Raw genomic sequence first — 23,963 nt, forward strand, 5'->3', positions numbered from 1 at the left:
TTAGGCAACATGTAAATACATAGAGAAATATCAATCATTTATGTTTCATGTAGGAAGGAAGTTGAAATAAATCATAATATTAATAAAATGGACATTACTAGACTATAAATAGGTGATAGTATTATTTACAATTTGAAGTGCTTTTATTCACTGAGAAGAATCTGGTAACAATTTTCTACAAAGTTCTACAGCCATTGTGGACAAAACCTAGATGGAAATAGATACTTTAGGAATATATTTCCATAATATCATATTGCATACTACTCAAATTCCAACCTAAGAGATTTCTAGCGTTAGCATCATAAGTTCCATTTTCAACAGATCAGATTCAATCCAGTTCTGACAAAAGGATAACACACTGTTTTCTCCTTAGCAAGAGCAGCAGCTCAAGGGAGAAGGTCATTTTTGCGTTCCTGGCTGAGAGTCACACCCCACCAGAAACACATGTGATGTTCAGTTGCTTTTCTGTTGAGGGTCTGTGTCTTAGCTCCGTTGTCAGGCTGGCAAGGGCCTCCCGCATGAGGCAGTGAGGAGTGATTGCTTCGAAGGGCACAGGGCTTCCTTTTGGGGTGATGAAAAGTTCTTGAAATTACATAGAGGTGATGGTTGAACTACATTGTAAGCGTGCCAAAGACGATTTAATTGTACGATGTAAAATAGCTAATAGTTACTTGTGTTGTATGGTTATTCAATTAAAACAAAAGAACAGTGGAATGGGGGGGTGGAATGAGCAAGTCACTGTTAGATGAGAAAGAGTGTTTTTGAGGGAAAAAAAAAATGTTTCAAGCAGACAATGTGAAGATGCAAAGAAAAGTGATGGGGTTGCAGGGGTGAAGAACAGTCAGACCTGCTTCATTCTCTCACAGTGAAGTTAGGGGGATACACGGGTAATATGCAAATTTTTTAAGATCCTCCAAAATTCTTCCCAATTTATTTTTGGAGATTTGGGACCAAAGAGGGAACTGAAAATCAATACAGTCAGTAATTTAATCTGTATAGACTTCAGGAGTAGATGAGTTTTAAAAAAAAGGAGTCAGCAGGCCATCACGTTGGCCTTTATCAGGTCAGGTCACTGGTTACTTTCTCTGTGTGGGACCGAACCCTAGTGATGTCCAGAATTGGATCAATAATTTCCCCACTGAGTAAGCAAAGTAATTAAACAAGAAGAATCATTTTTGCCTAACAGATTGACAAATTTAGGGGAGCAGGGGAGGAGATTTTTGAAAATTTTTATTTTTAAATTTTTTATTGTAGTAGAATTGTTTTACAGTGTTGTGTAGTTTCTGCTGTACAATGAAGTGAATCAGCCTTATGTATACAGATATTCTCTCTCTCTTGATCCTTCCTCCACCACCTGCTCTCATCCCACCCCCCTAGATCATCACAAAGCCCTGAGCTGGGTTCCCTGTGCTATAAGCAGCCTCCCACTAGCTATCTATTTTACATGTGGTAGTGTGTTTATGTAGATTGACAAAATCTTAAGATTACTGGTATTAGCTGGTATTTGTAATATGAACAGCAGCATATTCCCATGCTAATATCTCAGTAATGTAAATAAGATCAACTTTCCTAGAGAGTAATTTGGCAATATGTAATCAGTTTTTTAATATGCATATCCTTTACCTAGCCATCTTAACTCTATGAATTTATCCCAAGGAAAGAACTAGTAAGGCATACAAAGTTACATGTACAGAGATGTTCATCATGATGTTATTCATAATAGTGAAAAAGTGAAAAGCGTGTTTTCTCAATTCTCAATAGGGAACTCATTAAATACATCATGGTTCAGCCAATGCATGGCTATTGTTATGATAGATTCAAAAATAATCATGAAAATCAATATTCATTATAAAGAAAAATGCTCCTGATATGTTACGCTTAATAAAAAGGTTACAAAACAGCATTGTAATATAATCACATTTGTATATGCATAGAAAAAATATGAAAAGTCGCACATCAAAATGTTAATAAGATTTCTCTCTGGGTGGTGGTAATTTTCATTTTTACTTTATACCTTTTTGTATTGTCTGGATTTATTTCTATTAATGTGTTATTTGGTGGCTCAGAGGGTAAAGCATCTGTCTATAATGCAGGAGACATGGGTTCGATCCCTGGGTCAGGAAGACCCCCTGGAGAAGGAAATGGCAACCCACTCCAGTACTCTTGCCTGGAAAATCCCATAGATTGAGAAGCCTGATAGGTTACAGTCCATGGGGGCCATAAAGAGTCAGACACAACTGAACAACTTCATTTGCACTTTTCATTACAAGAAAAAATAAAGTTATGTTTATTTTGAGTGGCAGTCTAGTAAAGGAAAAAATAAAAGTGAAAAATTTAAAAAAGTAAACAAAATCTCTAGAGCAAAGATACCAATGGACTCTCTCGTGTTGGAGTTCAAGCTTAATCAATAGGCTCAGGCCACTGGATTCACTTGTGAATCAAGGCTCTTTTCTAAAAAATATTTTTTGGATGTGAACTACTTTTAAAATCTTTATTGAATTTGTCACAGCACTGTTTCTGTTTCCTATTTTGTTTTTTTTGTACATGAGGCATATGGGATCTTAGCTCCTAACCAGAGAGTGAACCTATAGGGACATCCCTGGTAGTCCAGTGGCTAAGATGCTTCAGTCCCAATGCAGGAGGAGTTTGATCCTTAGTCAGGGAACTAGATCCCATACGCCACAACTAAGGGTAGGCATGTCACAACTGAAAACTCCGAGTGCCACAACTAACACCCAGTGAAGCCAAATAAATAAATGAAAACAAGATAAATATGATATAATGCAAAAAGGAAATCTTGTCAACCATCTTTTTCATAAAAATTAACATCAACCATGTTAGTAGGAAAGAAAGAAAGAATACACGCTCAAATGTGACCCAGGTGGAGGAGGGAAAGTAAAGTTTTCTCCAGGAGGAAATGGATGGAATGTGTCTTTTATGTAGTATTATCTTTAAAACAAAAAAAAACTTTTCTGGGATTCACAACCTCCCTGTGCAGCCTATTACAGTACTTCATCAGCTTGAGGCTCAAGAAACTTAATCAATACCACGCTTGCCTAAATTTAAGGCCAATTATTCTTTTGCAGTCTTGAACACACACAGAAAACACTGTTCATTTCCCAAAGTTATCCCACACAGGTTTCACAAAATCCATTTAATTGTTTCCTGGAACACTTGAAAGATCCCTCTTTATAGCATTTCATGATGGCAGCACCAATCAATGAAACGAACAATTCCTAGATTCGATTTGCAGGAAACTCAATACAATACATTTTACACAGAGGATTTATTTGCTGTCTACATTCTAGCTTTCATGTAGTCTTGGACATTGATCTTTAGGGGAATCAAAATTTTTTTGATTTATCAATAAAGCAAACTATTTTTGAACTGATTCTAATTTCTTAGCTAGTAGAACTTCTTGCTTGGGATTTAAATACAATGGTGCATTTTCTACAAATCAATTAAATTGCTTTGTAATATGAAGTCAGTCAAGTGATTTTTTTATGCCAAGAAAATATTTTAGTCTTCCCATACACTTATTTATTCAGTAACTATTTATAATATGCTAAGTATTCTTCAAGGAACCAAGGACTCAATAGTCAGTGATACGGCTCTCAATTTGCTGATTCTTGATACCAATAATGATGGGAGTTAACTGGTAATCCAGTGGTTAAGACTCCATGCTCCCAAAGGAGGGGACCTGGGTTCGATCCCTGGTCAGAGAACCAGATCCCATGTGCCTCAACTAAAAGCTTACATGCTGCAGCTAAAGACTGCACATGCTACAACTAAGACCCAGTGCAGCCAAACGAATACTCTCTCTCTCTCTCTCTCTCTATATATATATATATATGTGTGTGTGTGTGTGTGTGTGTGTGTGTGTGTATATAAGAACACGGGTGGGCAAGCTCAGTTGCTCAGCTGTGTCCGACTCTTTGTGACCCCACAGACTATAGCCCGCCAGGCTCCTCTGTCCGTGAGATTTCCCAGGCAAGAACACTGGAGTGGGTTGTCATTTCCTCCTCCGGGGGATCTTCCTGACCCAAGGATCAAACCTATGTCTCCTTTGTCTCCTGTATTGGCAGATGGGATTCCTTACCACTGAGCCACCTGGGAAGCCTCTAATAACGTGAAACTTGATCTAAATGCAGACCAGAAACACAGAATTGTCATCTTAATTAACCTAACGCTTAGTTTCCTGGGGAGATGGACATCCTGAGTGAAGAATTGGACTTAACAAATTGTAAATTTGGGTGTGTATATTTTGCCACAACAAAGAAGTAACAAAAGTATATTTTACCGGAAGAAGGAAATGGCAAACCACTCCATATTCTTGCCTGGGAAATCCCACAGAGGAGAGTGGAGGGCTACAGTCCATGGTGTCACAAAGAGTCAGACACAACTGAGCGTGCACACACACATAGTGCATTCTGAGGAAAGACCATAGGTGTGCCGTAGAGTTCTGCATTCAGGGCTTCTTTAAAGATGTCATCCACTTAGTATGAATAGAATGCTAGACTACTAATTTTAGAAAATATGCAACAAGCAACAAAGGTGTATTGTATAGCACAGGAAACTACAGTCAATATCTTGTAATAACTTACGATGAAAAATAATTTCAAAAAAAATATGTGTACAACTGAATCCCCTTGCTGTGCACCTAAAACACTGTAAGTCAACTATATGTCACTGAAAAATATACGTTAAGAAAAAAATGTATTTTAAAAATAGTAATCATATGCACAAATACAAAACACACCCAACTTATCCCTGTAAACATCTATTATTTCAATGGTTCATAAATGTCATTAACTTCAGAGGGTCTCAGATCTATTATTATTATGCAATAATGTTAATAATAATAATAATATTACTTATGTCTCTATATTTAGTCACATTCCGTCAATCTTCTAGTGTAAGTGACAGCAGTTCAATTGTGCCTCTGCAATCCCATGGACTGTAGCTCACCAGACTCCTCTGTCCATGGGCTTCTCCAGGCGAGAATACTGGAGTGGGTAGCCATTCCCTTCTCTAGGGGATCTCCCTGACTCAGGGATCGGACCTGGGTCTCCTGCATTACAAGCAGATTCTCTACCACCAGCATAGCCACCAGGGTAGCCCCCTCATTCTTCTAAATGGCATTTAAATTCAAATAGCATAGATCAAGAGTTTGTATTAAATGAGACAGCCTTCTTGTTAATACTTCTCTGAGTATCAGAGAAGAAAAAAGTTTTAAGCAAAGCAGTAAAACTTCAGTACTGTAAAAAAAAAATGGCTTTTGCTACGTTAGCAATGAATGTTGTTCTTTCTTCAGTTTTTAAAACCCAATAGTTGCCAAAAAACCATTATTCTCATTCATATTATGACCATTTATTCCTTTATTCTGGAAATATTGATGAATTTAAAAAAAAAAAAAACACTGCTCACTACTTGAGAGGGTAAAAAAGCTGCAAATTAGTTGATACTTTTCATTGAAATTAAAATATATTTATCACATTGAAAAGTCAGGTTTATTCATTATGGCCGAGATTGATGAATATGACTATAGGTGAGAAAAGCATAAATAGTAAAACAAAAAATCAGTTTAAATTAAAAAAAATGTCACATATGCAATCTCACAAGAACAGGAACTGCAATTCAGTTTTTATTTTTATTTTTCTTAATTTGACATACATCACACATATCATACATACATACTTGTTATATAAAAGTTTATACAAAAATCCAAGTAATTTAATATCTCAAAAAGGGAGAGGGACATACTGCATTTGATTCCTGGTACTCTTCTGTTTAAATACTTTAAAATTCAGATTTCAAAGAGACAACAAATCAAAAGCCATTAATTTTCAAAGAGCCCTATGTTCACATAAATTCATCATTCAAGTATATTTTTATCAAAACAATAAACCATCCGTCTGGATGCAGAGTCAAGCTGAATGAGCCAGGATGTTGAGAAAAGCAGAGCTTTCTCCCGGGGCTGTCATCAGCTTAGAATCAGCTTCTAACGTACGAGATGCAGGAGATGACTGTGATTTCCAACCCGACACTATTAAATGCCATATTACAGGGCAGACGACGCAGAGCATACCTTGTATGGTTTGTCTACAGATTCTCATTAAAAATATAATACTAAAAAGAATAATCACAGTAATTAAAAATTTTACTTTCCCTAATTTCTGTTTTACTCAGTTTGAAAAACAGTACATCTTTTTCACTGTTGCTTGGCAACTTGACATCACACCTGAAGGAATAATTTAAACATCCTATGGACAAAATAAATATACAAACTTCTAAAAGATCTTGGTATTGTTTAGTTTATATAGTCATAATTTCCGTCCTATGGATATCAATCACAGCAAATATAAAGAGTTAAAACAATATTCCTCACCAAAGGATTAACATGTTTTTAAAAAGTGAATTGTTGAGGCACAAAAATATGTGATTTGCCCAAGGTCATGAAAGGAATGAGAGGCAGAGGAAAGAGCTTATTTTTCTCTAACTTAAGCATCTATATTAAAACCCTAGGTTATGCCATCTTGCAAAACTAGCTCAGTGCAAGACAAGCAGAAACTAGATGCATTATTTAGGAATGTTTGTTTAACCTCCACTGCTATTATTGATAAACTTAACTTAAGGATCTATGTGTAGGATACATGATTAGGCAACTATAAAAAGAACCATGATCATTTTCCAAATTATGAGGCATGGAGTGGGTAGCCATTCCCCTCTCCAGGGGATGTTCCCGACCCAGGGATCAAACCTGGGTCTCCTGCATTACCGGCAGATTCTTTACCAGATGAGCTACCACGGAAGTCCATAGTTTTAAGGTTCTATATTAATGATACATGATTAGGAAATTATAAAAAGAACCATGATCATTTTCTGAATTACGACGCATGTAGTGAGTTATTGTTTAAATCTGACACAACTGATTGCAGAAACAAAATGACAACATAATTTTAAGCAAACAAATTCAATGAAAGATGCTTCTTGATGTGATTAAAAAAAAATACTAACTATAGAACCTAAAAATTTAGAATACAGTCCTATAGATACAAACAGATTAATATAAATGTATTAAAGCGTCTTCTGGTTGATCTTTTGTTTGTTATGAAAACGTTCTAGCAAAGCGCCCATTATGTTTCCGGGTATTCTTTGGTGCTTATCAATCAGAGCTTGAAGAGCATCCTTCGTCTATCAAGAAAGCAAAAGAAAAGCCGTTACTCTTTTAGTTCTCAATGTAGATGTTTAGTTTGTAAGGATTTTAATATACTAGTACTTTAAAAAAGTCTTCCCGAACTTAGCATCTATCAATCCTCAGAATGAATGACTTCTTTCTCAGTACACCCACAGCATATTGCTTTTGTTTTTTAATGTAATACTGTTAATTTAACTTCAAAAATCTTTCAGTATTCTAAACATACAAAAAATAATGCAATGTTGCAAATTTTGCTTAGAACAGAAGGTTCTTGAACTTTCATTCACGTAGTGACTCTTCAAGGTGCCTAGCATATTTCTTTCATTTTTATTTTATTTTTTTTTGGAGTATCATTGCTTTACAATGCTATGCTAGTTTCTGGCTGTATAACAAAGTGAATCATCTATATGTATACATATACCCCCTCCCTCCTGAGCCTCCTTCCCAATCCCTCCCCCATTTGACCCAGCAGTCCTACTACTGGGCATATACCCTGAGAAAACCACAAGTCAAAAGGACACATGTCCCCAGTGTTCACTGCAGCACTGTCTATAATAGCCAGGACATGTGAATAACCTAAATGTCAAATAACAATGAACAGATAAAGAAGCTGGGGTACATATATATAATGGAATATTACTCAGCCATCTTTCCTACACTCACTTTATTAGAGTTGAATTACAGATATTGTCCACATGGCAACTTTCTACACCTTAAGATACACCTTAGCATTTTTCTAGCATTGTGCACAGCAATGCCCTACACACAGCAAACACTAAAAAGAACTGAAGGGGGAAAACATCAGAAGGAAAAAAGTTGTAGGAAGTTTTCTGGTGGGCTCATGGAAGTTTCACCCCTTTCCAGCTGTCCACAACAAAATGCCAGCGGTGCTCAGGTTGAGAAATCAAGCCACAAGCACAGCATTGTGCTAATGTGCTCATATGCACGCTCAGTTGCTCAGTCATGTCCAACTCTTTGCAACCCCAGGGACTATGGCCCGCCAGGCTCCTCGGCATTTCCCAGGCAAGAACACTGGAGAAGGTTGCCATTTCCTTCTCCAGGGGATCTTCCCAACCGTGGGATTGAATTCACGTCTCCTGCATTGACAGGTGTAATCTTTTACCATTGAACCACCTGGGAAGCCCCCTTGTGCTAACACATCACCTTAAAAACATCAATGTAGTTATTGCCTTCTACATGGGGTTGTATGTTCTTAGGATAACAATAGTAGCCAGCACCCATGGAGCACTTACTGAATGGCAGACACTATTTTCAACAATGAATGTGATCAGTCGCCTGTGACCCTCTGGGTACAATGTGAGTGGGCTCCATTCTTCTCCCCTAGACTAGAGGAGGGTGATGGGGCCTGCCTGAGTCACAGAGCACTGGAACAACCTGACTGCACAATTCACAAACAAGATTCCATTTTCCTCCCAAGGTACTACTACCAGACAAAGGCAATTGCTTTCTTTTCATGGAGGTCAAAGCTTTCTTCTTCTAAACATCACTTACAAAACTTTTTCATTATCAGGGCCAAGAACTTCAACCTCAACAGTACTGACATTTTAGAAAGAACAGCTCTTCGCTGTGGGGGCTGCCCTGCCCACCACAGAGTATATACCAGCATCCTTGACCTCTACCCACCGGACTCCAAGGGCACCACCACCTCCTGAGTTCTGTCCGTTGTGACAATAAAAATGTCCCCAGACACAGCAGATGTCCCTTGGGGGAAAAGTCACTGCTGATCCAGAACACATTTATAGAATTAATGAGTTCATTTTAAGTGAAAGTACAAATATGTCCTAAAACTAAAGAAAGAATAATTTACCTTTTCGGCTAGTTCTTCTGCTGTGATCTTTGGGTCGTATGGAATGGGATCACCTAAGTAGGTGCGCAACTTCACAGGAAAACCTCCGTACATGGGGGCAAATGGATAGCGGAACTTTTCATAAAGCCACCTAAACAGCCCTGTTTTAAAGGAAATGAAATCATTTTAATTGTTACATATTCAAGCATATAAGTGTAATCTTTCAAATGAATTATGTAAGACTTTGAGGAAGGGGACAACCAGTATCATCTCCTGACAATTAATACAATACTTTTTTTAAAGGGGAGCTTTTCACTGATGGTAACAAATGTACCACACTAATGCAAGATGTCAGTAACAGAAGAAACAGGAGTGGTGAGGGGTGTGGGTCCCCTCAGTGCCTTCTGCTCTATTTTTCTGTCAACCTAAAAATGCTCAATAAATAAGGTCTATTAATGGGGGGTAGAGGTGGGAGATGAGCTTTCAAAAAATAAGAATTTTAAAAGACAAACTAATTACTATTATTGCAAAACAGGATAAAGACTGCAACAAAAAGTTAGAGGCTAAACAGTCTAGAGGCTCACAAATATGTGACTTACATGAATAAAAGGAAAAAATGGAGCCATAAAATAAATTCAAATAAACATGAGACCAAAATACACTGAAAAACTAAGACTAAAGATATTATAAATTAGGAAAAAGAATTATTAGTGCTAAGGACCAAGTGTGCAATTTAGCAAGATTAAAAGTGATAGTAATGTAACATAACCTGATGGACTAAGACTGTGTAAGTTTACAAAACAATACACAAAAGGCAAGGAATGTGGAATACACACTTATGAATTATACTAAAAGTTTAAAACACTGTTTATATGTGGAAACACAGAATATACCATAAGACCCAGAGTAGTACTTGAAACAATATATTACTACACATCAATTTTTGAGATATTCAACTTTTAAAGTAAAAAAAGCAGTCAAAAAATTTTAAAACCACTTTATAGTTAAAGGAACAAAATTAGGAATGATTTCTGGTATGCAACTTAAATTCTAAAGAAATGACCTGAAAGAAAATTAGAAGGAACAATTATACAACAAAAGTTAAATATCACATCAACCTGCCTTTCTATTTCACATTTGAGAAAAAAAAAGACCTAAGAAAACATAATATAATATCAACTATACCAACATTAGACATAAAAGGAACAATAGAAGTTTAGGGTTTTCAGGATGGGATTTATATATGGATAGGAATACTAACAATATAGTGCTAAGGATACAAAATATAATCAAATGCAGAAACCACAGGGTACAAACAAACCATAAAAATTTCATAAAAACAAATAGGACAACAACAAACTCAAAGAGAAAGCACATCTAATAGCTATCCTTCCTATAGCTTGAGTCAAAGCTATTTCTATCAAAAATTAAAGGGAGACAAAAAGAACTCTTTGATGTAAGTTTATCATGGTTCAAAAAAATAAAAAGAACAAGAAGTAACAGCAATAAATGAAAGCAAATGGTATCTCCTTAAGTTGCTAATCTTAATTCAGTGTTTTGTTGTCATCCATTTTTAAAGCTGTAACTTCTTCAGGAATGAGTTAGGAAGATAGACTGGGTAATACGTTAAGTCTGTTCTAAACCTCAACAATATGGTTTAACAGAGGATTAGAAAATTCACTGTGCAGTTTTTAAAAGCCCATGGTAAATAACCTTCAGAATATATGAGACTCAACAAAAATTTGACACCTAAATCTGCCATCACTTAGAACCAGTTATCACTTAGATTTAAAAAAGAAAAACACCTAAATAGTATATGCATTTTCTAAAAGAAATTCAAAAGGTTTCTGCATAGTGTTTAAAAGTCCAAATATTTAAAATATTACATTCTAAATATTACAGTTATACTTAGAAAAACCATATGAATCACAACTTACTTGTTCCTCCAAGTGATCTAAATCCTTCTCGAATATTTTGTGTAAACATAGGAATAATGGGCTAAAGAGAGAATTTGAATTAAAAAGTAAATACATTAATCCATTTGATGTCTCCATTAAGTCACTATTGCAAAATTTTAAGGGCCTGTTTAAGTCACAAAACTAAGGTATTTTAAAAAATAAAAATATACTGTTATCACTAGTGTGATTTATCAAATAAAATTAATGTGGTATTTATAAATATATATATATAAATTGGAAACACTACCCTCTAGTGGTAATATGCAATGTTTCATTTACCAACTTTGCTATCATTCTACAAGAACTCCTGAAACTCAAGGATTAAAGTAATCATCAACGTCATTGAGTAAAATGAACATGATAATTAAACTGGTTTTAGTGGGGTACTGAATAGTATGCTCACTGAAGAAAAAGTTACAAGACAGAAATTCTCTCCGTGGGGAAATTTATATAATTTTAAATAACGAGTTTTGGCAAGATGCTGTCCTGAAATTCATGAAACACCATTTTTTTTGTGTGAGCTTATTAAATCTGAAAGGGTTCAATATTAACGAAAACTGTATAAACTGTTGTTAAGTCGACAGGCTATGTCTGACTCTTTTTGTGACCCCATAGACTATAGCCCATCAGGCTCCTCTGTCCTTAGGATTCTCCAGGTAATACTGGAGTGGGTTGCCATTTCCATTTCCAGGTGATCTTTCAAACCAGGTATCAAACCCCTGTCTCCTGCACTGGCAGGCAAATTCTTTACTGATGAGCCACCAGGGAAACCCATGTATTAAGACTCAACACCAAAAACATAGGAAAAGCGTATGTGTGTATGTGTGTGTGTACATATAAACTCTTCATATCATTAATTTTGGAGGACATCTGTTCACAAGTTCATGGTTTTTATTTTTCCATGAATATCAATGATTAAATATGATTCCCTGGTGGCTCAGATGATAAACAGTCTGCCTGCAATGTGGGAGACCCAGGTTCAATCCCTGGGTCAGGAAGATCCCCTAGAAAAGGAAATGGCAACCCACTCCAGTATTCTTGCCTAGAAAATCCCATGGATGGAGGAGTCTGGCAGGCTACAGTCCATGGGGTTGCAAAGAGTCAGACATGACTGAGTGACTTTACTCACTTAAAATGGAGGCCTTATCTAATCATAAAATAACAGACTAAGTAGCAAAGGACCATGTAAGGAGATTATGCCATGGTGAAAATGAAGTAGATAAAAAATTGAATAAAATACTTTAAAATGTACAGAAAACATACTGAATTAACTGATGTTTAGAATAAATAAAATTGGTGGGGAAGGGCAAGTGTCACTTCACTTACAGTCTACCATCAGCATTTGCTAAATCAGAGTGACCTGCCTTAGTGAGCAGGGCTTGAAACATTTACAGAAGCTGACATTTAAAAAGCTGTTCCTTTTCAGCTTTGGAAAGCAGTAAAAAGTGGTGGGCTGAAGGAAAGAGACTGCAGGCACAGCTTTCTTCATAAAACTTACTCCCTCATATATACCTAACTGATCACTTATTTATTATCTCTGTAACCAACAGCAGAGACTTTGCTTCATTCACAGTTGGATCCCCAGCACCTGGAAGGCTGCCCAGAAAAAGTAGGTGCTAACAGACATTGTAATGGACGAACCACAGAAGGAATGAATGGACAGAACAGAAAGAAAATTCTGAGGATTCAGTTGTGTTCTCTGAAAACAAAGGGTAGGAAACAGACAGCAGGCATTTTAAAAACCAGTTAGAGAGAAGTCGTGTAAAGAAAAGTAGTCAGAGGAAGAATTTAAAATCTGATGGAGTTCATTCACAAAGCTAACACCTAAGACAAAGTAGACTGACTCTTCTGTAAAAAAATTCAGATTATGATTTTTCTAAAACCAACACTAGTTTTGTAGAATAAAGTGATGGCTAGAATCCTAATGTTTTAAATAGTTGTATAATGTCTTCAGAGTTGAGAAGATAAGATGCCCAAGAAGGAACAGAAAACTTACAGCTCATATATATACCACTTGGTCTTCTCCAACCAGTTCTGGCAGATTTACATTTACTGACTGGCATTAACCCCAAAGTTTGTATTGAAGGGTGTACTTTATAAAGACTCTTCAGGATGCATTTGTAGTTGTTGTTCAGTCACTAAGTCATGCCTGACTCTTTGTGACCTCATAGACTACAGCACACCAGACTCCTCCGTCCTCCACTATCTCCTGGAGTTTGCTCAAATTCTCATCCATTGAGTTGGTGAAGCTAATCCAACCATCTCATCCTCTGTCGCCCCCTTCTCCTCCTACCCTCAATCTTTCCCAGCATCTTGGTCTTCTCCAATGAGTAGGCTTTTCACATCAGGTGGCCAAAGTATTGGAGCTTCAGCTTTAGCATCAGTCCTTCCAATGAATATTCAGGATAAATTACCTTTAGGATGTACTGGCTTGATCTCCTTACAGTCCAAGGGACTCTCAAGAGTCTTCTCCAGCACCACAATTCAAAATCATAAATTCTTCAGTGTTCACCCTTCTTTATGGTCCAAGTCTCATGTTGTACATGACTACTAGAAAAACCACAGCTTTGACTATACAGACCCTTGTCAGCAAAATTATGTCTCTGCTTCTTAATATATTGTCTATGCTTGTCATGGGGCTTCCCAAGTGGTGCTAGTGGTAAAGAACCCACCTGCCAAAGCGGGAGACATAAGAGACGTGGATGCAATCCGTGTGCCAGGAAGATCCTCTAGAGAAGGGAATGGCAACCCACTCCAGTATTCTTGCCTGGAGAGTCCCACGGACACGGAAGCCTTGTGAGGTACAGTCCACAGGGTCACAAAGAGTCAGACACGACTGAGACAACTTAGAACACATGCACTAGGTTTGTCATAGCTTTCCTTTCAAGGAACAAGCATCTTTTAATTTCATGGCTGCAGTCACCGTCCATAATGATTTCAGAGCCAAGAAAATAAACTCTGTCACAGCTTCCACTTTTTTCCCTTCTATGAAGTGATGGGACCAGATGCTATGATCTTTGTTTTTTCATGTTATGTTTCAAGCCAGCGTTTCCACTCTCCTCTTTCACCCTCATCAAAAGGCTCTTTAAGTTGCATTATCATCCTTTAATGGCTAACTCTGCAGAGGCTGGGCATTTCTAGAAGACATTAAACAAGCTTACCCTACAAACTTAGTACTCCTGGGTCTGTGGTTTCTAAATTCATGTTCAAGTTTGCTGCCCTACAGCTACAAGCATTACCGTTATCACAACTATGTACTGCAGTTCATTCCTTTCTTTGTGCATGTAACAAGGTAGTTGCCTCAGTAACCTAGAATCAAATTGTTAACATGTACATGTATGTGAGAGGGAGAGACTGTGTATTTTGTTAAAACTCCTCTTAGGGAATACAGTGGTCTTGGAGTCTTTGCCACAAAAATGTTAAGTGGGAAGCACTGGACAAGTCACTCATTACACCTCAGTTTCTTCATGTGTGAATCGGGGACAATAATGATTCCATCTCAAGGTTTTTTACAGATTAAGATAATACACATAAATAATATTACTGAAACAAATGCTATCTTTTTTGACATTTGTTACCTGTTTTCCAATTAGAGTACACAGGCTCATTTTTATCCCAACTTATTTAGGTATAATGTTACCTAAAAATTCTCAACAAAGTCGGAATTCTCAGGAATTCACAAAATAAGAGTGATTTAGATTATATCAAAAAGCCTATAATTTTCACATGAACCTTCAATATTTGCTACCAATATTCTGTGAACTTCCACTGACAATCTAGATTTTTTTCATTTGAATTTCCATTACTTTGTTATTATACAATTTAAATGCGGCTAACCCTGCAACAATGATCTTAAATTCTGACTCAAAATTTCTGGTAATTCTGTGAGACCCAGCAAAGGCTTTTCTAAATTAGTTACTGGCACCATGTACAGCTGTGTCCACAGGCGACTAAACGGCTTCCTTCCTGGACCCGGAAGGGCCTCTAAGCTCGGGGTGGGCGGACTCACTGTGAAGGGCACCGGCTGCCTGCCATCCTCAACTGCGAGCTCTGCTGCGGTCCCTCCATCTCTCTGTGCCTGAGTTTCCTCATCTGCAACACTGGAATCATCACATACGTCACCTACTTACTGTGCAGGGCACCAACGCAAAGCCTTCAAAAGCATTAAGAAAGGTTGGGGATGATGCAAGACTTATCAACAATACAGTGCTATGATGTAAGCCAGCAATGTTAAAGATTTTTGTTGATTAACTTGTAAAGGACTGTTCATTAAATTTTCTCAAGTTTTGTACCAAAACCTTAAGTGATCTAGGTTATCTTATTTATCTAGAAACTCACAGATTGATGAAAGGGTTTCTTTCTCTATGTGATTTCTTTCTATCAAACCTTCTTCCAGGCAACAGTCCTTAAAACCGTTACTTAAGGATGAGGAATTAGAGTCCCATGATCAATGTGAGTGATGTTTTCACCATTTTTATCTTACACCTTGGAAGAAATAATTCTCTCAAAATATAAACCTGAAAACTGAACTAGGTTTTTAGCTTTTATCAATGTACAATGTTCAATGCACATTTATACTGATAAGCCTTAATTTCTGAAGTGTGCATGTATCATCTTGTATACACAGTACTCGTAAAGTCTAAAGTTTTGTTTTCTATCTTAATACATAAGATTTTTTAGAAAATATGCTATAAATTAATTTTCTACATCAGTAGAACTATTAACCTAGACTTAAATTCAAAAGGTTCCTTTCTTATAGTGTTTAATATTTGTTTACACAATATTAATTGTAATTTATTTATTGTAATTGTAATTTATTTATTAATTAATTGTAAATTACAAAATCAATTCAACAAATACACAGAGCCTAAGTGCTAATCACTGTACTCAGAACTCAGACTACAAAAAGATGGCTTTGTCCTAAGGAAGTGTATAACCTACTGTAGGACAATAGTGTTTAAATTTTTATGTCCTCCATTATAGAACACTTGGCCAAATACATTAACTTACACCAAGATCATACTGATAAAGCACTATCTTCTAGTAGTTACATATACAAATATGTACAGTAGAGAATAGAGCACAATGTATTATATTTTATTTTAACTCTGCGATTTAAAAAATAAAGGAAAAACGTCCATGTTCCCTTAAATGTTGCTTTTGGGTTAGAAGGAAACATCCATAATCCCTTCTTTTTTAATCAAAGGTCTGTATTTGCAAGATAAACAGTCAAGTTAAGGGTCTAAACTGGTGTCTACATGACAGCAATGGAAACACACAGACAAAAAAACAAAAATGTGAAAGTATGGGCAGCAGTCTCTAACTAACTGGCCTGGAAAAAGAAAACCATCTTGGCAAGTGCCACGATTTCTTTTTCTGATAGACAATCTAAAATGAAAATAAAGGAGAAAACAAAGAAGAAACATCCCATAAGCAGTGTTTCACAGGACAAAGTACAATACGGAGACCAAAAAGCTGAGAAATACTTTCCAAAGCAAAAGAAAAGGACAAGATGACATTCAGATTCTCCAGTTTACTAAGAATAATTACAGTGACTCCCAGAGGAACCGTCACTTTATTGACAAATTCATTCTTTTTTAAAAGCTCTAAATTACACCAATATCTATTTCTCATCTTTATTCATACTATTAGATAGCTGATCACATTTGCTGATGAAAAATGGCAGGAGTCATATATTATTTGAGTTCTATTGTTATAAATTGGTCACAGACACAAGGATGATAATGAAACCAACTAACAGCCATCACTGAAATATGTCAACTCAAAGGATTAAACTACACAGAATTGGACTGATTATACTCATAAAAAAGAGTATAACTGAAGGAATACAAAAACTTCATAAATCTGAATACAAGAAGCTGGATTTTGAAATGTCAAATAAAGCGTTTCTAGGTATCTGTAAATTCCCAGACTGAATTTTGGTAAAGATGGCTTCCCATGCACAAGGACTATTTCTCTACTGTTATGAGTTACAGACACCACTTTTTAAAGTAGTGCAAAGACAGGATCTAAATTCTGATATACTTTGGCTACAAGCATTTAAAGTTGACCTAGCTTTCCTTTAATAATCAGTTTTATACAACTCACCACTTTTGCATCGATTGCAACCTGAGCGAAGCCTTTCCGATTACCCCACACAATGTTGTAGGTCTCGTCACTCATCAGTGCTTCCCGAACGCCACCTGGTGAGATAGCTAGCAAGTGACCACTCTGCAGGATTTCAACACATTTTTCTCTTGGTCCACGAATAGCACAAAATACATCAAGTAATAAGCTAAACCCTGTAAGATAGATTAGCATGAAGATACATCTTAAGTACTTGTCCAATTTTCTGAGATCAAAAGTTTTCACAACCTACATAATGTAGTCTCTATACTTAAATCAGTAAGTTCTTTTTTTACTTTTTTTAAACCAACAGGAACTCTTAAGGATAACCTAAGATCAATATTGCTGGTAAATTAATAGCAATGTCTTATTGATCACCTCCTTCATGATCACCTACAACTCTGGCTGCATATTCAAATTCTTAATTAAAACCCCCAAGAACCTGAGAAAATAGCGATTTTTATCCCCATTTTGCAGAGGAAGAAAGTTGGCTCAGAGAACTGAGCACACATCTGGCTAAGGGCAGGGCAGAGATGCTCATCCAGGTGTGTCTAGACTAAAGCTCTTCCAGTGCATGTCATAGGCAAACACTGTCCACAGTATTTACGAGAGGGGTCAGCAACCACCCATCTAACCTTCCATTAACCCCATGAGAGAGTCACCGAGGAGAACGTGAATCTAACTGACCTAGACCTACCCAAACTGGCAGGTCACAGTTAAATCTATCCAAATTAAAAGCAACCCCATGGACTGTAGCCTGCTAGGCTCCTCCATCCATGGAACTTTTCAAGCAAGAGTACTGGAATGGGTTGCCATCTCCTTCTCCAGGGGATCTTCCTAACCTAGGTATTGAACCTGGGTCTCCTGCGTTGCAGGCAGACACTTTACCATCTGAGCCACCATGGAAGCCCCCAAAATTAAAAGTTACATACAGCTAATTTCACAGTAAAATTTTTTAAATCAACAATAATAGCAATATCACTAAGAGCTTTTAATAATGTTAGTGTTTGGCTTGGGAACAATTCATTCCAGTCTTAATATGATACAGTTTTTCAAATTACAACTACTTATGGATGAAAGAAATAATCCTATCAGTAATTAAATATTTTAACCAAACTCTAAACTGAAAGTTTAGAGGACTGATATTCATAACATAGTCCCGTGAGACTGGGAAATGTGTGGATGGAGAGTGAAAACTGTGCAGAATAGCCAAACTGCTCATAGGTTTAAGAGTCTGAGGCAAGATTATCAGGATTATTGAGAAGAAATAATATTTTATCTACTATTAAAAGCTCACTGATTTCACTTGATGCACTCTCAAGGTAAATGAATAAATAGGGAAGGTTTAATAAAGTATTATAAGATCATAAAGATTATAAAGGGGGAAACTTTAGAGTCAAATGCTGAATAAAAATATTCACATTCTATTGCGTATGTGCTAAGTCGCTTCAGTCGTGTCTGACTCTTTGCAGCCCTAGGGACTGCAAGGAATACTGGAGTAGGTTGCCATTTCCTCCTCCAGGGGATCTTCCTGACCCAGGGATCAAACCCACATCTTCTGCAGCTCCTGTATTGCAGGCGGATTCTTTACTGCTGAGCCACCAGGGAAGCCCCTTACATTCTATTGTGTATATTTAAAAAATGGAAGCAACCTAATGTTTCATAAGAGAAAACAAGTAAATATTTTAATCATATATTAAAAATGTCCTTTATAAAACATTGGAAAATGCTAATGTTGCATTAATTTTTTTAAAAGAACACAAAATAGTTTACATAAAATGAAAAAGTACAAATTAAAAATGAAGCAAAATACATCAAAATGATAACTGGGTACATGTTAGCGTGATACAACCATGTAATGATGTTATTTCCTCTAGTTTTCAAGTTTATTATAAAGTGATCACATTACTTTCTAAAAAAATACCTTTTATAGCCAATTTGCTTTATACACAAAGTACTTTGTGTATAAAAAAGATGGCTTTTTTAGTGACACAGGGATACTGGAAGCATTAACCATGTCTGTGAAAGGCACTAAGTGAACTGTTATTTCATGTGCTGTCTGGGGCTTAGCTGGCTGATGGTTGGCTTTTCCTTTTATTAATCCAGAAAACATGCTATAAATTTTCTTGGCTTGTTCCCAGTAATTTAGTAACAGAAGAAAATCTCAGTGGGTTTACTTTAGAATGATTCTTTAAAATCTCTTATCATGTTTGAAACCATTCCACTTATTTTTTTTTTTCTTTTTTGGCTGTACCCTATGGCCTGTGGGATCTTAGTTCCCCAACCAGGATTGAACCTGTGCCCTCAGCATCGAAAGTAGAGTCCTAACTGCTGGACCACCAGGGAATTTCCTATTAATCTTTTTATTTTTATTTTATTGTGTCTTGGGGGGCCACACCACACAGCATGCAGGGTCTTAGTTTTCTGACCAGGGATCAAACATGTTCCCCCTGCAGGGGAAGCATGGAGTCTTAACCACTGGACCACTAGAGAAGTCTGCCTATTAATCTTTTTAAAAGGCACAAAGCCTTTAGGAACAGGAATATTAAAAAGAATGTAGTCCTCAATCTCATGAGTTTCTAATTCTACCATGCAAGTCAAATATGATAAGAGACATAATAGGCTATATAGATTAGGATTTTTGAGGCAATATTATGTTACTATGTAAAGACAAAATATATCCTAGCTAGCTTATTTCACTAATTTTCATTTGCTATCCAACTGACAGTAATCAAACCCTGATTACTGTAGAAGTAAATGCTCAAATCAATACCTCACAGAAAAATTCACCATATGAAAAGTTAACTACCTTCTATACCAAAATATATATTAATTTTTTGGCAAAAGTTACAGTTTATTTTAGGATTTAACTTTGAAAAATAATTACTAAATACTTATTAATAAAGAAAGAAATCAGATAACATTTTTGACCATAATGTTTTTATATTTAGATATATTACCTAAAACAGATACTCCCAAATTGGAGTTCCAAGTGTACTACCCTAAAAAGGCAAAAAAATTTTCCATGTAACATTATTAATAGAGAACTCAAAGATACACAGACTATCACATAATTTGGTAGTGTTCTACAGTGAAAGTTTACCTGGAATTTTAAAGACAAAGTGATCCGCTACTACTCGGCAAGTTCTGCCTTTATGGATAAAAATTTTCGCCATGAAGTAGTAAAAGTCTATGGGAAAAGCTCCGTGATAAAAAATGATCAGTGCTGGTCCTTCTTCTGGTATTTTTTCCATCCCATGAACTTCATAACCTGTTAGAAAAACAAAGCACAGACACTTAAAATGTATTTAACATTAGTCTATTTATACTAAGTCTTCCCTGGTGGCTCAGATGGTAAAGAAACTGCTTGCAACGCAGGAGACCCAGGTTTGACCCATGAGTCAGGAAGATCCCCTGGAGGAGGACAAGGCAACCCACTCCAGTATTCTTGCCTAGAGAATCTCATGGACAGAGGAGACTGGCTTGCTATAGTCCATGGGGTCACAAAGTCGACACAACTTAGTGACTGAACAACAACAAATATATACATACACATCATTCTTCACAAATTCTTCCCATTCTATTCATTCAAAACAAAGATGATTCGATAGGATCTAACTACTACATGTGGAGAAAAAAAAATGTGATGAGAGATTTGAACTGAATGTCAAGAAAATCTCTGTCCTGTAGTATGAGTGGGACTAAAGACATGCCAGCCCTCAACTCTCCTCCCACCATTCTGTGCTGTGGGTGGACTGTGGTAAACACACATAAAAGGTTGAGGTAAGCTCCACACACGAGTCAGTAAAAACTACCCTGTGTGTTTCATCCCAGGAGGTGGGAAATGGCACTGTGCAGGAGAAGGCATGTGATCCTGGCCCTGGTCTAAGACCTGCTTTTGCCCCCCTTCTCCCCATCAGGGGGTTGTTACAGACCAGAGCCTCAGCTGGACCTGGCAAAGAGAAAAGGGAGCATCCAGAGGCCACGGCCAAGGGTAATGAGGCCCAAAGAAAAAGGAAGGAAGTCTTCAGTGACTAAAGGGGAGAAGGAAAGCAAGTTCCTGTGGCCAGACTCTCCCACACAGAACTGCTGACCCAAGACTGCAACTCACATGGGAAAGACACCACTGTCCAGAATACGGAAATCTGAAACCACCTGTGTGCTTCTTTCCTTCAGTTTATCCCTGTCAAATTTTCTAAGAAACAAACATTTAAATTATAAAGATTTCGGTGTAAATTTTAAGAGATTCATTTTTAAAGTGGTTTATAATATCTTTGGGCTTCCCAGGTGACTCAGTGGTAAAAAAATCCACCTGCCAATGCAGGAGACATGGGTTTGATCCTTGGGTCAGGAAGATCCCCTGGAGAAAGGAATGGGAACCCACTCCAGTATTCTTGCCTGGGAAATCCCATGGACAGAGGACCCTGGCAGGCTACAGACCATGGGATCGCAAACGAGTCGCACATGACTTAGTGACTAAACAACATAATATCTTCACCAAACAGATTAAGTGTGGTAATTGATTCTAGTATTGAAGAAATAAGTTATTTGGTAATATATCAAATAGACTCAACACAACGGTTTTAAAAATTTAATATTTCAAAATTGTTTCTGTACTTTTTAATATTTCTTCCCAATTACCTAATTTTAGTTCAAATAATTCAATTTACTTAGAATCAGTCACTGAAGTTGCCTTAACTTATCAAAAGGATAGATCGTCCCAGCAGACAAACCTTCTAAGAAATAAAGAATACTTCTTTAAGGGATTCTATACAGACTATTCCTTAGCTTCCCCTTTGTTTTCCAGAATAATTTTCTTTTAAAAGAGTTGACAATTAATTGAGCTGTTTCCATATTACCAAATCACCGGGTTGAAAGCAGAAAAATTCAATTCAGCAGTTCACTATCGACAACTAGAGTTTACCATCATTCCACTAAACCTTAAGCCCCAATATTCAACTGCATTTATCGTGAAGCATGGATGTAGTCATACCACCTCTGGCTCAGAAAGCACCAGCGGCGGATGGTCACACTGGTCAAACACTGTCAAGGCCTTTCAGACCCAAAAAGGCCCATCAAGTGATGTCACATTCTTTCCTATGTCACATGGACCAGGGCGCCTCCCACCTCCACGCTGCCCACGCGACCGCCTCTAACGGAGCACTTCCGGTCATGTGTTCATAGAAATGCTGGGGCCTTTACCTGCTCCTCCCTCAGACTCTATTACCTTTTCACCACGTTCTGTGTGTTTACCTCCACTCTCTTAAGTATATCACTCCCTCTCCCCGACGTGGGTTTCGAAGTGCAACCCCGTCTTCTGCCCACAAGACCCTAGTCCTGGAGGGTGATGGGTACCAGGGCTCAGAGAAAGACGTCACTCTCCAAGACGGCTGTTGCCACCGTCCATCCCTCCGCCGTTCAGGGAGGGGGCCTAGACATACGCACGTTTGTGCACATTTCCAGTGGTCTGGGTCCCTTGACCAAGAACAGCCCAGCCCTGTGACGAATGTGGCTCTCTTGTTTTAGGCCGTGAAATGCATACTTATTTACCTCCCCTGCTCTGCGCTCTGATCTTAAGAACTTTCCAGATTCTTTGGTTTCCCCCAGACCTTCACCCGCAGGGATTTATTTATTATGTAATAAATGAGATAACTGCCTACCACTTTGCTTCCCAGGTGGACTAGTGGTAAAGAATCCCCTTTTCAATGCAAGAGACACAGGTTCAATCCCTGGGTGGGGAAGTTCCCTTGGAGGAGGAAATGGTAACCCACTCCAGTATTCTTGCCTGGAGAATCCCATGGACAGAGGAGCCTGGCAGGCTACTGTCCACGGGGTTGAAAAGAGTGGGACATGACCGAAGCGACTGAGCAGGCAAGCATGCACCATAATTTCAGATAAGGCTAATCTCCTAAAAGATGATCCCTTCTAATTGTGACACCAAAAACCGTTTTTAAGGCTGTACACCTACACACTATGGTAAAATGACAATACCATCCTTTTGGGTCTTCCTCAGGAAAGCAAATGGACCTAAAAAGTACCTACAAAATAAAGGCAAACTCCTGGCTGGGCACAGCATTCAATTGTGTCACAACTTAATTTCAGTCTACCTTTCCAGGTTCAGCCTTCCACATACTTCTCACCCAAGAATAAGAATGACACCTCTTTTGGTCCTGAGTACATCCTGTGTTTTACTCAGTACTGGGGTGTTTGCATGTTTGAACACAGGTAGTTTGTGATTATAATAATGAATCTTAGGTTTTTTTCATGCCACAATATATCTTGGACATCTACTTGATAGACACATGTAGTGGTTTCTCATAGATGATTTTTAAATGGCTATAAAGTATTCCATAATGAATTCCTATCACAGTTCATGGAGCCATTTCCTTATTTAGGGACACTACACTGGACTGTTTCCAGTTTTTCACAAATATTGCTGCAATGAACATTCATTTATATGCATCCTGTACCTTGTGTGAGTTTACCACTAGACTGGATACTCAGATAACTGGATAATAAGGGCAACTGATCACATGATACACCCATTTTAAATTATAACAGAAGCTACCAAATGGACTTTCTGCACTACAGTACTCTCAGGCACTGAGAGTCCCTGTCTCCACATTCTCTCTCTAATGTCAACAAACTAATTTTTGCCAATCTTTTGAGTAAAAATGATATCTTAGCATAAGTTTTAATTTGCACTTTCCTAATTACTAGGGGGCTTGTGAATCTGTTGGCATTTATGTTTAGGTCATTTTCAGACCACATGTTTAGACCATTTAAATTGGATTTTTTTATTTACTGTTTTCTAAGTTACACTGTAAATGACCTACCCTGATCTGCCCGATCTTTTGACACAACTTTTAGTTAT

The 23,963-nt window shown here is 37.3% G+C and overlaps 1 protein-coding gene across 7 annotated transcripts in view; it reads right to left on the reverse strand.

Annotated features, from left to right (window-relative positions):
- Positions 1-5,631: 5,631 nt before the first annotated feature.
- Positions 5,632-23,963, reverse strand: part of TMEM68 (transmembrane protein 68) — a 34,855-nt gene continuing 16,523 nt past the window's right edge. For 5 of the 7 annotated variants that reach the window (XM_020900817.2, XM_020900816.2, XM_020900814.2 and 2 more), the window contains 5 exons: positions 20,193-20,360; positions 17,072-17,265; positions 10,943-11,003; positions 9,027-9,166; positions 5,632-7,194 (listed from right to left, as the gene is read on the reverse strand). In XM_020900817.2, the coding sequence (XP_020756476.1) occupies positions 7,078-7,194; positions 9,027-9,166; positions 10,943-11,003; positions 17,072-17,265; positions 20,193-20,360 (680 nt within the window). In that variant the 3' untranslated portion in view covers positions 5,632-7,077. Of the gene's footprint in view, positions 7,195-9,026; positions 9,167-10,942; positions 11,004-12,959; positions 13,511-13,635; positions 13,757-17,071; positions 17,266-20,192; positions 20,361-23,963 lie in introns of those variants that run through there. The other 2 variants (XR_011491453.1, XM_070477117.1) reach the window with 2 other exon arrangements.

Source organism: Odocoileus virginianus, chromosome 15 (genome assembly GCF_023699985.2).
Source record: "Odocoileus virginianus isolate 20LAN1187 ecotype Illinois chromosome 15, Ovbor_1.2, whole genome shotgun sequence".
Lineage (NCBI taxonomy): Eukaryota > Metazoa > Chordata > Mammalia > Artiodactyla > Cervidae > Odocoileus > Odocoileus virginianus.